We start from the raw sequence: 15627 nt of genomic DNA on the forward strand, positions 1-15627 counted from the left end.
GAGCTGCTTTCCATGGTGTGTCCTGGTGCCTGGGGCTGCACCTCCCCAGGGGCAGGACCCTGCATAGCCCTTGGTTGAACTTTAGGAGGTTCTGTCGGCCCGTTTCTCCAGCCTGTCAAGGTCCCTGTGGGTGCAGCACCATCTCCTGGTGCCTCAGGCACTATATAGAGAACTGGGACTTACTTTCTCTTTTGGGCTTTTTCCTACACTTTAACCCCACACCCTGTGTCTGCCTGATCCCCATAGCTCCTGCCACAGCTTCGAAGTTTTTGCTACACTTTGTTTGCCACCATGGGTGTGCCCGTCTCTGCCGTTCCCGCTCCTGCTCCGAGGCTCCTGCTGCAGCCCATTTCGCCATCCGGAGGGGCACCGGTGCCCCTGTGGGTAAAGGAATGTAAAACAAGCCCCTTTTTTCTCTCTCCCTCCCCTCGCCCCAGCCGCCATCACCCTGTGAGGGGAGAGGCGGCCGAGCTGGCGGCACAGCGCCCCCTGCAGGCGGGGAAGCACCGCCCCGCCCTGCCGGGAGCCACCAGCGCCCCTGGCGGCCGCGGGTGGAACTGCAGCGAGGGGAAGGTGCCTGCGGCCGGGAGCGGCTGGCACCGGGCTCCTGGTTCTGTTTGTTGGTGCTGCCTCTCTGGTTGTTTGTTTGTCTTGTTATATATATATATACTAGTAAAGAACTGGTATTCCTTTTCCTGTATCTCTGCCTGAAAGCCCCATAATTTCAAAGTTGTAATAATTTAGGGGAAGGGGGTCATATTTTCCATCCCAGGAAGGTTCCCACCTTCTTTGGCAGACACCTTTTAAACCAAGACAACATGGAACGGTGACTTGGGAAGGCAAATGGCATCACTCCACACATCCCCTTCTTCCTCCTTCTTCCCCCCAGGTTTATATACTGAGCATGATGCCATAAGGTCTGGAATATCCCTTGGGTCAGTTGGGGTCACCTGTCCCGGGTGTGTCCCCCCCCAACTTCCCATGCACTTCCAGCACTCTCCCCAGCATGGCCATACAAGGCGCAGGAAAGGCCTTGGCTCTGTGTAAGCTCTGTTCAGCAATAACAAAAACATTTGTAGATTAGCAAACCCATGTTCAGCACAAATCCAAAACATATTCACACCATCCATTGGGAAATTAACTCTACTCCAGCCAAAACCAACACACCTACATAACCGGAAATTTTATTCAAGTTGGTGATAAAACAGAAATACATTAATATCTTTTTGTCAATTTCAATACTCTGACATTTATTTGGAAACCAGTACTAGTTACAGATATTCTGCCACATGAAAGGGAATTTTCAATTTTCCATCCATATATTTTAAAGCATCTTTGTAATCTCCCAACATTCACAATGTCCCCCATCTTAAGAGAATTAGGTAGGATTTCTCCTTTTCCTCATGCTCATCCTGATTATATAAAGGTTTATTGCTTTCTTCATAGCCATTTTTCAATTCATATCTTTTAATCCTAAACCAGGATTTTTCAACTCTCAGACTGCTGAAAACCATAATTTGATTAAACAGCCATTTTTTATATGAATAGAACAGACCAAAAAGAAGTGCAGACCCAAGTTTCCCTGTATCCTGACTCCTCAGTCTGTACCACATGATCACAGTGGTCAGAAATGAGCCCAGGCAGCAGTGACCCTGCTCGTGCCATAAGCACCCCCAAGGCTTTTACAGTGACCCACAATGAATGAAGGTGTTGATAAAGTGAACTGAGGAAGTGTTTTTCAGCTATTAGGGCACTCCTCTGGGTCTGGGAAACTGCAGATCTGGAACTTGACCTACCACTTCCTGGCAGATGCTCTTCGCAGCAGATGGCCACTTCTCTCACCTGGACCTCTGGTTTACCTACCTGAGCATGGGATCTTTTTCCACTGCTCAGGGAGAGGAGTCCTTCCCCTGCTGCACCATGGGGTCCCTGCCATGGGAGGCAGTTCTCCGTGAACTTCTCCAGCTTGGTTCCACTCTCATGAGCAGCAGTCCTGCCAAATCTGCTGCAGCGTGAGTCCCTCCCACGGGCACACAGTCCTCCCAAAACTGCTGTGGCATGGGTCACTCTTCCACGGGGTGCAGTCCTCCAAGGACAGGCTGCTCCAGCCTGGGACCAGGGCCCCCCCCCTCTTTCCACTGGGTCTGCCACTGGATCACAGCCTCCTCCAGGCATCCACCCCCTCTGGCACAGGCACCTCCCCATGGGCTGTGGGTGGATCTCTGCATCCCCCGTGGATCCCCAGGGGCTGTGGGTGGATCTCTGCATCCCCCATGGATCCCCAGGGGCTGTGGGTGGATCTCTGCATCCCTCGTGGATCCCCAGGGGCTGTGGGTGGATCTCTGCATCCCCCATGGATCCCCAGGGGCTGTGGGTGGATCTCTGCATCCCTCGTGGATCTCCAGGGGCTGTGGGTGGATCTCTGCATCCCTCGTGGATCCCCAGGGGCTGTGGGTGGATCTCTGCATCCCCCGTGGATCCCCAGGGGCTGTGGGTGGATCTCTGCATCCCCTGGGGATCCCCAGGGGCTGCAGGGGCCCAGCTGCTTCACCATGGTCATCACCACGGCCTGCAGAGGCATCCTGGCTCTGGTGCCTGGAGCACCTCCTGCCCCTCCTTCCCCGCTGACCTTGGTGTCTCCATGTTGTTTCCCTCACATGTTCTCAACTCCTCCTCTTCTCTGGCTGGAATTAACAGTGTGCCCCCCTTTGTTTTGATTTTCTTCTTAAATCTGTTATCACAGAGATGTTACCAACATCTCTAATTGGCCCAGGCTTGGCCAGCAGCATGTCCATCTTCAGAGCCATCAGGGACTGGCTCTGCTGGATGTGGTGGAAGCTTCCAGCAGTTTCTCACAGAGCTGTGGCCCCCTTGCTACCAAAAACCAGGCTCTGCAAAACCAACACACTGCTGAACTGCAGAAGTAGGTCCACAGCACAGGGAGCCACTTGCAAGTCCCAAGGGGAAGGAGTTCAGTTTGCTTTCTGTCACACCTGAACTTCAGACTCTGAGGCTTCCTGGTGAAAACAGCCTTCAGCTGTACCTGTGCTGAAGCTGTGCTTTCAGCAGCACTCTTGGCTCACTTGCCAGAGCTCAGCATCCTGTACTTGACTGACATACATCTTACATGTATTCTGCCCTGACGCCTGTGAAGATTCACCTCCTCAAGGAGACCAGGGTGTTACCAAACCCATTTCATCTACAGAGAGAAGTCTGGTGATTGCTGCTACTGCCAGTACGACTGTATGGCCAGAGCCTCCTCCCACTAAGGAAGATTCTGTTCTCACCTGTATAAAAGCAGGTCATTTGCTGGTCAGACTTTTAGAGAAGTCTCTTCAGGCTTCTCCATTCCTATTCCACCTACACACTGGATGGGAAAAAAGAGCACAGACACCTGCCACCAAATGGAGCAAAACAACTTTCTGGATGTCAAGACAAAGAGATCTCTGCCCAGAGACTGTGGGCAAAAAGCATTCAGTGTGGGCTATGAGAGACAAGTGTGTGTCTGGGGACACTGGGGCAAGGAGGTTGGCATCAGCATGAAGGTGCATTTGTGAAGGCCATGGGGTGTCAGAATAAAAAGAAAATACAACAGTGTGTGTCCACAGGGGTGAGAGGGAGAGGAAATAAAACAAGCAGACAACTCCGAAGTGCTGTCTGGTGAAATGTGTCATGTTCCAGAGGACAATGAAGCTTTGCAGAGGTAGGGACAGCATGTTTTACCTGCTCAAGCATCCTCCTGAGGTCAGCGTTGAATTTATTACTTTGTATTCTCTTCTTCCAGGGTTGCAACTACGCCCTGTAGACATTCCAGGATCATCTCTGAGAGTCATGACAGTTGTTTCCGTCCTGTGATGGCCTGCTGGGTATTCAGAGAGATTATGTGAGCTGGTGCCACGTGAACATTAGAACGGTGCTAGAAACAACATGTCAGGGAGAGTGACTGGACCAGGAACGGTCAGTGTTAAGCCACTTCTTCTCCAAGAGACACCAAGGGGGGCAGTGCCGGGAAAGAAGAGGCACTGGGGCAAGGGGGTGGTAACGGGACAAGAGGCACGGAGAAGCGGGGACGAGAGGCACCGTGGGACGAGGCTGGAGAGGAGACACGGGGGCTTAACGCGGGGGAACGAAGAGGCACGGGGAGGGGGTTGTTGGTAAGGAAGGGGGTTAAAGAGGGAGGTCCCGAGCCCAGCGGAGCTACCGGGGCCTAGCGGTACCTGCCGAGGCCGCGCCCCGGGCTCTGGCAGGGACGCCGGCGCGGCCCCGGAGCCGAGGCGTCGCCAGGGCCGCGCCCCGGGTTTGTTGTTAGCAGCGGCCGCGATGGCGGAGCGGGCGCCCCTGCCCGACTCGGTGCTGGTGCAGGTCCTGGCGCTGCTGCCGCTGCGGGACCGGCTGCGAGCGGCCAGGTAGGGTCTCCCCGGGCGGGACCGGCCGCCTGCCGCTTCCCCGGCCCGGCGCTGACGGCTGCTCGCCTCCCCGCAGGGTCTGCCGGCGGTGGCAGCAGCTGGCGCAGGACCGAGCGGTCTGGACACATGTGGATCTGAGCCCTCACCGGGTACGGGCCGCCTGTCCGCACAGCGGGGCGGGGGGCGGACACAGTTCCGCTGTGGGCAGGAGGGATGGGGGGAGGCGAGACCACCCCACTGTGGACAGGGACTGAGACTGGGGCGGGGGGTGGTGGTCAGATCACCCCGCTGCAGGCAGAAGCTGAGGGGAATGGGGGGAACCACCCCACTGCGACAGGGGTGCCTTTCCCCACGCCATCCCCTGGAGCTAGGCCCTTTCATCCCCCCAGATCACCCGCCGCACGCTGTGGCACCTGGTGCGCCACCGCCTCCCTGACAGCCTGTGCACCCTGCGGATGCGGGGCATGCCTCGCTCGGGCGGCAAGCAGCGGCTCCTCTCACCGGCACTGCTGGCTGCCCTTCGGAAGCGCTGTCCCCAGCTCCATCGGCTGTGCCTGACCGAGACAGACCTCCGCCATGTCCCGTACGAGAGCATGCCCTCTTCTGTCACCACACTGGAGCTGAGCCTCTGCGACATCCCCGATGCCTGGTTCTGCGTCTCCCCTTCGGTGCCACCACCACAGGTACAACACCTCACTATCCACAGCATTCCCACCTTTTCTGACCATCATCTTCTTGACATTTCCTCACAGAACCACTTGAAGACACTGAGCCTTTGTGGCACCTACCGCATCACTGATATGGGGATCCAAGCAGCAGCTCCACACCTGGAAGAGCTTGAACGTCTGATTCTGCGGCACTGCATCATTGGCGATGCTGCCATGGTATTCATTGGGCGCCACATGAAGCAGCTCCGCTACCTGGAAATCAGCAATGCCTACTTTCTGACAAACAGGGGGCTGGTTGCTATTGTGACACTGGAGCACCTGGAGACCCTGTGCCTTGATCTCTATGATTTGGTCTCCCTTGGTACTGTTATTGCTTTGTTGCAAGTGCTGCCTCGCCTGAACCACCTCAAATTAGGTGGAACTTGCTTTGAAGATGAACTCCTCGATAAAATTCAGGAGAATTTTCCACATTGCACCATATCTCACACTCCTTGATAGCCTGAAGTGCAATCCTTCCTTACTACACCTGAAGTGCTCCTTTTGTTTTGGTAAAGCCTGTTTTCCTGTATGTAGCTGTGGGACAGAATTCCCATTGGCCTTAAAATATTACATTTTTTCACATAAATATGTTAACAAGCTGTCATGTAAATAAGTTTGTTAACAAGCTTTTGGTAGGATTCCCCGCTCCTTGTTTTCCATGGATCAGAGGAATAGGAAAGCTGGGAAGCACACCCAGCTGTTGGGAACCCCACTGACCAAAAACTGGCTGGGGTGATGACAAGTTTAAGCTCTGTCTTCTCCTCTTTCTCCACTGCTGAGGACCAGGCAGCAGTGTAATGAGTGTAGAATTCAAGGAGTGAAGTGAGACACCCTGCTGTCACTGAAAAAGCAGACCTGGCAGCCAAAACCTCATGATTTCCAATTCCTTCTCCTTTCCTTGAAATTTGGATCTTCAAGTCACTTGTCAGACTGGTCATGAGGATTCCTGAACACCTGGTCCCAAGAGCCAGACATCCTGTTTGCCCCTGGGCATTGCTGGGGCTGTCGTTACCTCTGGGTTTTGCTGGTAACATCCACGTTTTCTCATCATCTGTTGTCTCCATTCACTTCCTCTTCCTCCCTCATCCCCCAATTTCTTAACACCAGATAACCGCCCACATGTTGTTATGTTGTTATTATTAATTTTTATTCTATATTTTAAAGCGAATATTGTATTTATTTTAAAAAACTTGCAAGCTTTTAACTTTAATTTGAACCCCTGTTTTTAGGGCTTGGGAGTTTTTTAACCTGCTTCGGCATCTCTCCTGCCCCTTAGGACTGCCTTCCTTTTGACAAGAGCATCCTACAGGAAACGGAGCAGGACAACTAATGCCTCAGTTGAGCTTTTTCTGCCTTGTTTTCATCCCAAACGCCCCCTGCCCTCCATTCAGCTGCAGCCCATGCAATAAACCTTTGGGTTTTAGACAGTGCTGGATGGCAGTGACCCTCCCTGTGGTGAAATCCTCATTGCTGTCGGGTGGCCTTTGTGCCCTGGACTCTTTTTTGTTCCTAAACCCAGTCTCAGGGTAGCTTCAGGTAAAAGGTAAAATGTGCTTTGGAAAGCATCCCAAGGCTGCTGACTTAGTAACTACCACTCCGTGTTTATCCCAGGCAAGGAGATTAACACTGGTGGAATTAGCCTCATTAAAACCTCCAGCATTATCTGTTCCAGCACTCTCTGGGATGGGGAGGGACAGTATGACAGGAAAAGGGAAAATTAAAACCAGTAAAAATCCATCAGTCAGTCAAGGCACAGTGAGATGCAGCAAGAACCTCGATGTTCTCCTGATCTTTGTACCAGGATCTTTGCAGTCCTGATGGCACAACAACAGACTTTAACATCCCCACAGTCACAACATGCCAGTTTTCCATTAACTAACTGCTAAACAGGGGACAGCAATTACAAGTTGATATGGTGCAAAGTGGAGTGTTTCAGGTTTGGAAGCAGGAGGGGAGCTGTAAATATTGGATGACTATGGGCAAATTAGGGGCATAAAAGACTGAAAGGTCTTTAATCAGAAGTTCTGGTTCTACTCACCCTCCCCACATACCTGCTTGAAGCTCTTTGGAGGGCTGTTCTTGATCTTTGTTTCTTCTGATTTCCAAATTCAAGGGGTTTCTACTCAGTTCATCTCCATTTCATCTTTTGCTGACTTGAGCGTTTCTTCCCCCAACCCCACCTTCTAGGTATTCATATGCACATCATTACATCAAAGCCCAAATGTTTTTAAAAATACATAATAAATGTCCAACAGAGACAGCTAAACCTTCAGCAAAGCCAGGACATGGAACTGGTCTTAGCATTCTCAAAGGAGTAGCAGTCCACAGCCCTCTAAGTGAATAGAAAACTCAGAGAAGCCATAACATTTGGGGTTATCAGTCATTGCAGGGAACAACCATTGATTACCAAGCTGCTGCTTTGCCTCTTCACACAAACTTGCACACATGTACCACGATTTCATACATGTATGTATTTAATATTCAGACCCAGGTCTTTTATCAGACCCAAATCCATTTTATTTTCTCGGCCATGTGTATCTGCTCGTGCCTTCTGTGGTAATTTCCAAAGTATTTCCTATCTTCCAGACCCGCTCATTTTCACACTTGGAGTAAACCCTCTCAGAAACCAGAGAATTTGTCCCTTTTAAAATCCAAACAGATGGGGAAGAATCACAATAAAAGCACTGCCTGAGGGATGATGGGGGACGGGACGAGGTGAGACCGGAGATGTGACACCGGGAACACCGGGGAGGAACGAAGAGGCACCGGCAGCCGGGGCGTGATAGGGACAGGGGGCAAGGGGCACCGAGCAGGTGACAGAGGGACAAGAGGCACCGTGGGACGAGGCTGGAGAGGAGACATGGGGGCTTAACGCAGGGGAACGAAGAGGCACGAGGAGGGGGTTGTTGGTAAGGAAGGGGGTTAAAGAGGGAGGTCCCGAGCCCAGCGGAGCTACCGGGGCCTAGCGGTACCTGCCGAGGCCGCGCCCCGGGCTCTGGCAGGGACGCCGGCGCGGCCCCGGAGCTGAGGCGTCGCCAGGGCCGCGCCCCGGGTTTGTTGTTAGCAGCGGCCGCGATGGCGGAGCGGGCGCCCCTGCCCGACTCGGTGCTGGTGCAGGTCCTGGCGCTGCTGCCGCTGCGGGACCGGCTGCGAGCGGCCAGGTAGGGTCTCCCCGGGCGGGACCGGCCGCCTGCCGCTTCCCCGGCCCGGCGCTGACGGCTGCTCGCCTCCCCGCAGGGTCTGCCGGCGGTGGCAGCAGCTGGCGCAGGACCGAGCGGTCTGGACACATGTGGATCTGAGCCCTCACCGGGTACGGGCCCATACCCCTCTCAGCCCCCTCAGACCCCATACCCCTTTCAGCCCCCTCAGACCCCATACCCCTCTCAGCCCCCTCAGACCCCATACCCCTTTCAGCCCTCACAGCCCCATAGCGCTCTAAGCTCCCATAGCGTTCAATGCTGTCTCATTCCCCATAGCCCCCATAGCCCCCATAGTTCCCACAGCCCCCTGAACTCTCATAGCCCTCACAGGTCTCACAACCCTCACAGCCCCCACAACTCTTCATAACCCCCATAACCCTTCACAGCCCCCATTGCACTCTAGGAGTGGCAGAATGTGACAGTACATACAGCTGAAAAGGAAAGTACATGGCACCGGCATGTTTTGACAGAAGCAGTTTTCTGGACTCCTGTCTTGACACATTTCTCTGTGCGAGAAGTAGATGGACATTTCAGACTCTGAGAGACTTGAAAGTGCATGATGCTACGGAATACAGCCGAGAATGAAAGTGCACCATGATTGTGTGGGCAGTTTTCAGGCTGCAAGAAAAGTAACTGCCGCTTGACTGTGGTGCGAGTACAAGTTTGCAAACGTAAGGAAAGGCCAGTGAAGTCTTTCTATTCTGGCACATTTTCTTTGAGAGCAGCGGACTTTGGATGTCTACAAGGGATGGTTTGGAGATAACCACGGCGTACCTCCGTCTGTGTCAAGCACCCAGCGCCGCTCAGCAGCTCCCAGTAGATGGGGCTGTGTGCCTATAAAGCAGCCCAAAGCGCCGCTCCCGGGGTGGACACGGCTGGTCACGGCCCTCACACGAAACGCGTCAGGACACAAAGGCTTTGCTGACCTTCCCGTTCTACTTGCAACCTCTTATTTGCGTCACACTCACACGGCAACACGAACTCCTTCCCAATTATATGTGCTAATATGTTTTTTCACTCTCACAGAGCCCAGCTGCAACACTGAAAGCATCCAACAAAAATATAACTCACGAAAGTGCCAGGTGAGAAAGCTCTTGCTGGCTGCTACTTCAACGGCACCGAAGTATGTGCTTCAAAACTGCAGCACATACCCTGCTGTCTGCACTCTCCTTCTCAGCTCTGTGTACTATCACAATCCTTCAGCCTCACAGAGTCAGAATACAAAACTGAACCCTACCACTGATTGCTCAGACACTAAAGGTACCAGGACAAAAAGATCAACAGCTGGGCTTTTACATTCCCCCTGTAATGGTTCAACAGCTCTAACCAATACCACTGTATACTAGGAAAATCACTTGAACTGACCAAGACCACCCTATGTGGATCCAAAATTATTTTCCTTGTCAGAGAAGGAAACTATGACCCCATCTCAAAAGAAATGTGATCCTGTCTGCAAAACAGAAGGCATTTGGGAAGTGATCCCATACAAAGGTGCTCGAACACTGTTACTGGGCATTACCTCCCCTAGGCTGTACACCAAGACTCAGGATAGCTGCTTACTTTGCCCAGAATAAATGTAGAGCTAAAAATTTCAGAAGACCGCCTCTGAAATGTGGAGATGACATCCCAAATTGCAGACAGTGCAAAGCTGCTTCCACCCAAAGGTGCCAGATAAAAAGAACTGCTGATATCCCTTTCATTCCCTGGGAACCTGATAACTGGCAGCTCAAACACTAGGACCGTGTGCTTTCATTCTTGTCGAAGAGCACTCTCATCACTTTCTGAAGGTTAACTCCAAGATACCAATATGGTAATTGCAAGTACTGGGGGATTGCTCCCACCCAGAATGTGCTAGGACAGAAAGCTGCTCCTGCCTGCTGCAGCCTATCATCTGCATCTGAAACACTGGGCCTAAGTGTACCCATGTAAAAGCACTGCCACACACACTCAGGAGCCCCCAGCCAAACTCCAATATTACATATGTCCAAGATTACTCCTGCACAAAAGGTGCACTGCACTTTCATTCTCAGCTATATTACATAGCATCATGCACTTTCAGTCTCTGAGAGTCCAGAATGTCTTGCTGCAGTTTACTTCCCCACAGTACCTTATCATTTGCTCTGCAAAAACTAGGACTATATCCTTTACTTCCCAAGGAAAAGCACTCTAATTCACTTCCTGAACCTCACCCTAGAAATCTGGAGCCAACAATCACAAATTTTATATGCCTTGGTGTGGGCAAATGACTAGGGACCCTGTGGACAGGTAACTGGGGGTAAAATTAGAGGAAACTGAGGAGTTATATTAGCATTTTAACAGGAGTTGCAATGGTATGGAAATTATAGGGTAAATCACAGTTGCTGCTCCCTGGATGGAATGTGGTTGGCGTAACTTGAAACCTGTTTCATGGTGACTCCACACACACCTGCTAAGGGGATGCAATGGAGGGTGGAGCAGAGTGGAGATACTCTGGCCAGGCTCTGTGGAAATCCTTACATGATGGTACTTTACAGCTAATAAACCACATACCACCTGCCAGCCAGGGGAGGTAGAGGAGCATGTCCTACAGCTGAGCCAGCAACTGTGGCAAAATTCCTCTCCTTAGATCAACATGATTCATTAAAGCCCAATAATAATATTAACTCACCCCTCCATTCCAAAGTTACCTCTCTCCAAGGTATGACCACCCCTCACTGGGCATGTGCTCTGTATTATTTTTGCCTGTATCTTTAAAAGTGAAGAGACAGAATTTTATACCAATCAGTAAGAAAGGTATTCATGACTGGAGTCACTCAAGCTCCACCTAAATCCAAAGAAATAGAATATAAATAAGTCGAGAATGGCGTAAAAGTAAGGAAGACTCCACTGTAACTGCTGGGATCAGTGGATGGGCTGAACCTGTCTTCTCCCCCATAGGGACACCTATTGGGTATATATAGGATAAGAATCATACTCCATGCACACTGAATATTTTATTGGGAATTAGAGCTTGTCTGTATATTCCTTCAAGTATATTTTTGCACTCAGATACTACCACTGACAATCTTCGAACCTTAACCTGTCACAATTTTATATTAATAAAGAGTGTTACTCCATAAACTGTCAGTGTGAATCCTTCCTGGGCACTGGCAGTCACTGGCAGGGGGTAGCACCCTCAAATAAAGGAGAAGACCTGCTGAGGGCTCTCCCTTTTGCTGTTAGTGTGTTTCCCTAAGTCAGAAAACCACCCTCCAATCCAGTAGGACTGCTCAGTGAAGGGTACCCCTAACAGGATGCTGACAGACTGATCGGGAACAAGGGTCTTGGCTTTCCTGGGAAGCTGACAGAAATTAAACACTAAGGGTCAAGTAAATCTCCCCACACTAAGAGTCAAGAACGCCTCACCTTTTCAGATGACACTTGGATTTTCTACACCAGAGGAGTCAGAACAGAAAGCTGAGGTTAGTCTTTACTCAGTAGCCTATCATGTGCACCTGAAACACTAGGCCTAGCTGGTTTCCTTCCCTTTCTATGGCTCTCTTGCCTTACTTTACATACCGTGCTGCTGCCATGACTTACCTACCCCTCCCTTGCCTTGCGGTGCCTTCCCTCCCTTCCTTGGGTGAGCTTGGTGAATTTAATTGCTTTTCCTACTCTCCAGTTCTATGGGTTAGAGCTGCTGCAGTGTTACAGTGGGAATGCAAAAGCCAAGCTGTTGATCTTTTTGTCTTGGTACCTTTAGTGTGTGAGCAATCAGTGGTGCCATTCAGGTTTGGTTCCTGACTCTGTGAGACCGAAGGATTACGATGGTACACAGTGCTGAGAAGGAAAGTGCAGACAGCAGGGTGTATGTGCTGCAGTTTGATGGGTGCAGCTGCAGTTCTGGCCAGCAACAACTTTCTTAGCTGGCACTTCTGTGAGCTACGCTTTTGCCAGAGGTCTTCAAGTTTGTAGCTAGACTCCATGAGATAGAAAATATTTACGAGCACGGAGGAGTTCGTTTTGAGTGTGATGCAAGTACGAATTTGTACTCGGAAAGGGAAGATCAGTGAAATCTTTCTGTCCTGACCCAGTTCATTTGAGAGCAGTGACGTTTTGAACTCGGATCCGCACTTCGGGTGGTTTAGAGCTAGGCAAGGTGCATTTCCTTCTTTCGCAAGTACACACCGCCATCGTGTGGCACACTTTATGAGCGCTGACAGTGCCCAGGTAAAAGTCACGCCCCTTCTGTCCTGGCACTCTAAGTGTGGGAGCGGTTGCTGTAGGGGTTCCGTTGTGGATCCTGGCTCTTCGAGACTGAAAAAATGTGATCCAGCATAGAGCTGGGAAGGAAGACGAATTCTCTCACTGTTGGCTGTGCAGTTTATAGGCTGCAAAAGAAAAGTGAATTCCAGCACGGCCTCTTTCTTCTCTAGAACCAGTCCATTCCCAGTGTTTCAGGTGCTGATGAGAGGTGGCCCACAGGAGGCCAAGGCCAGCCAGACCCATCTGTCCTGGTAGCTTTCAACTGAGATTAACGCTTTGATATATTGAATTTTAGAGGTGCATTCGAAATTTCCCTCATAGGCTCCTAGATGAGAATGACAGTTCATTTCCATAGTAAGGAAAGCACATAACCCCGGTGTTTCAGGTGCACTTCCAAGGGGAGGCCAAGCCCAGCCAGACCCATCAGACCCTGGCAGCTTTTGTCTAGGAAGCAATCCAAGGACATTTGCAGTTTTAGGTGGTGGAATCCCAATTTTGGACAGGGGCACGAGGCTGAAAAGGATGGCTCTTTTCCATGGAAAGGAAAGCCTGGAGCCCCAGTGTCTCTTGGGCAGCTGAGAAGCGGCCCATAGGAGGTCAAGGCCAGCCACATCCATCAGTCCTGGCAGCTTTTGTCTGGGAGCAATTCTCAGATGTTCATAGTTTTAGCAGGCAGATTCCCACTTCTGTCACCAGGCACCTGGCCTCAAAGGACAGCTCTTTTCCACAGGAAGGAAAGCCCAGTGCCCCAGTGTCTCTGGGGCAGCTGAGAGCAGCCCCCAGGAGGCCAAGACCAGTGACATCTGTCAGTCTGGCAGCTTTTGTCTGGGAGTAATCCTTGGTTGTACACAATTTTGGGAGGCAGAATTCCAATTTCAGCCATGGAGGCCTGGCCACAAAGGACAGATCTTTTCCACAGGAAGGACAGCCCAGAGTCCCAATGTCTCAGGGCAGCTGAGAGGCATTCCCATGGCCCTGCCTGTTGATCCTGGGAGGCTGACCCCACCCCCATCACTCCTGGCCCTGCCTATCAATCACTCTGAGTGGATGACTCCACATCTCAATTACTCTTAGTACCACCTGTCAATCCATCTCCTGGGCTGATCCCACCTGTCAATCACTTTTAGTCCTGCCTTTCAATCACTGACAGGCTTATCCCAACTGTCAATCACTTTTATTCCAGCCTGTCAGTCACTGACAGGCTTATTCTACCTGTCGATCATTCCTGTCTGGTCAATGCCCTCACAGAGATCCCATACCCCCTCAGAGTCCTCACAGATCCCCCATTAGCCCTCACAGCCCCCATAGCATTCGAAGCCCCTTTAGCCATCACAGCCACCACAGCCCTCACAGCCCCCAGAGCCTTCTCAGTCCTCACAGACCCCACTGCCCTCACAGACCAGATAGTTCTAACAGGCCCCATAGCCCTCACAGTCACCTCAGACCTCATGGCCCCCATAGCACTTACAGACCACAATGACCAGAGCACCTCTAGCCCTCCCAGACCCCAGGGCCCCAACACTTATCTCAGCCCTCCCACCCCATCTATCTGTCAGAGCCCCTGGAAACCTCACAGACCCCATAAACCCTCACAGCCCCCAAAGCCCTAAGAGTACTGAAAGACCCCAAAGATCCCATAGCCTTTCAGGCCCCTATAGCACTCAGAGCCCCCAGAACCCCAACAGCCATCTAGGTCCCACTGCCCCCAAAGCCTACAAAGCCCTCACAGCCCTGAAGGACATGACAGACCCCACAGCCCTCCAAGCCCCTACAAGCCCCACAGGCCCCCAGATGGCCCTCACAGACCCCACAGCTCTCACAAACTCATGAGCCCTCAGAGCCCGTAACTACCACAGAGCTCACACCCCCCACAGCCCTCAGAGACATCATACATTACAGACCCCGTTCAGCCCCTAGAGTTCTCACAGCCCCCACAGCCAGCTCCACCCTTACAGACCCCATAGCCCTCATATTGCTCAAAGCCCGAGAGCCAACACGGCCACTACAGAACTCATAGCCCCTATAGCACTCAGACCACACAGCCCCATAGCCTTCAAAAAAGCCCTGAGAGCCCTAAGAACCCACAGAGATGCTACACCCCTCCAAGACCTTATAGCTCTCACAGCCCTCTCAGCTCTAACATGTTGGTGATGAGATCAAATGAAAAGAAAAAATCTAAACGTAAAGAAAAATCCGAGTGTCGGTGATGAAAGCACACTGATACAATGTTGTAGTTTCTGAGCTCCACAGGTGTTGTTTTTCTTCTTCCTTTTTTCCCTTTCTCATGTGAGTTCCTTTTTATTAGTCCATTACAGAAAAACAATTGCGCTCTAATTGGACCCCAGAATCTCTGCTAATTTTGTAACACAAAACATGTCTCAAGCATTCCATTCACATGACTGTCTTCCGCCACAGTAAGCTGTACACATGGTGGGTTTCCACTGAAGTAATTTCCCACAGCATCCCCAGCAAACACACAGATTGGCAGAGCCTTTAGGGTCAACATTCTCTTGTTCTAATCTCGGTTAAGATGCCAGGCGTTCCACACTAACAGATCTCACAGCCAGGAGAGCCCTCAGACACCACAGAGCCATCCCAGTCCTCACAGACCCTGTAGGCTCCACAATTGCCCTCACAATCCTCAAACCCCTTACAGCTCTCACAGCCACCAGAGCCCTCCTAAGACCTCACAGCTCCCACAGCCCTCGTAGCCCTTTCAGCTCACACAGACCCCATAGCCAGGTGAGCCCTTAGAGATGCCATAGCTCTCACAGACCCAATAACCCCTCACAGACCACAAAGCCCTCAGAGCACTGGAAGATTTCACAGCCCCCATAGCTATCTAAGCCCCTTTAGCCCTCAAAGCCCCTTTAGCTGTCAAAGACCTCACAAACTCCATTACCCTCCAAGCCCCTGTAGCCCTCACAGACCCCACAGCCCTCTGAGTCACCACAGACCTCATGGCCCTCATAGCACCCACAGCCCCTGTATCCTTCACAGGCCTCTGAGCTCTAACAGACCCCATAGCTATGAAAGCCCTCACAGCCCCTACAGCTCTTAAAGCCCCCAAACACCTCAGAGCCTTCACAG

General features: G+C 51.6%; 2 protein-coding genes across 3 annotated transcripts; both read left to right on the forward strand.

Annotated features, from left to right (window-relative positions):
• Positions 1-4248: 4248 nt before the first annotated feature.
• On the forward strand, positions 4249-6465 carry LOC138114689 (F-box/LRR-repeat protein 12-like). 2 transcript variants are annotated; one of them, XM_069024435.1, is made up of 4 exons: positions 4249-4406; positions 4483-4555; positions 4796-5089; positions 5159-6465. In XM_069024435.1, the coding sequence occupies exons 1-4, from the start codon at positions 4321-4323 to the stop codon at positions 5567-5569; spliced, it is 864 nt and encodes a 287-aa protein (XP_068880536.1). In that variant the 5' UTR covers positions 4249-4320; the 3' UTR covers positions 5570-6465. The 2 variants fall into 2 exon arrangements, with proteins under 2 accessions (XP_068880536.1, XP_068880535.1); XM_069024434.1 differs by having other exon boundaries at positions 4796-6465.
• A 1158-nt stretch (positions 6466-7623) lies between these two features.
• LOC138114673 (F-box/LRR-repeat protein 12-like) lies at positions 7624-11365 on the forward strand. Its single transcript, XM_069024410.1, has 3 exons — positions 7624-8274; positions 8351-8423; positions 8717-11365. Exons 1-3 carry the CDS (start codon positions 8189-8191, stop codon positions 8852-8854), a joined length of 297 nt encoding a protein of 98 aa, XP_068880511.1. The 5' UTR covers positions 7624-8188; the 3' UTR covers positions 8855-11365.
• The last annotated feature ends 4262 nt before the right edge of the window (positions 11366-15627 follow it).

This window comes from Aphelocoma coerulescens, chromosome 9 (assembly GCF_041296385.1).
Source record: "Aphelocoma coerulescens isolate FSJ_1873_10779 chromosome 9, UR_Acoe_1.0, whole genome shotgun sequence".
Classification (NCBI taxonomy): Eukaryota; Metazoa; Chordata; class Aves; order Passeriformes; family Corvidae; genus Aphelocoma; species Aphelocoma coerulescens.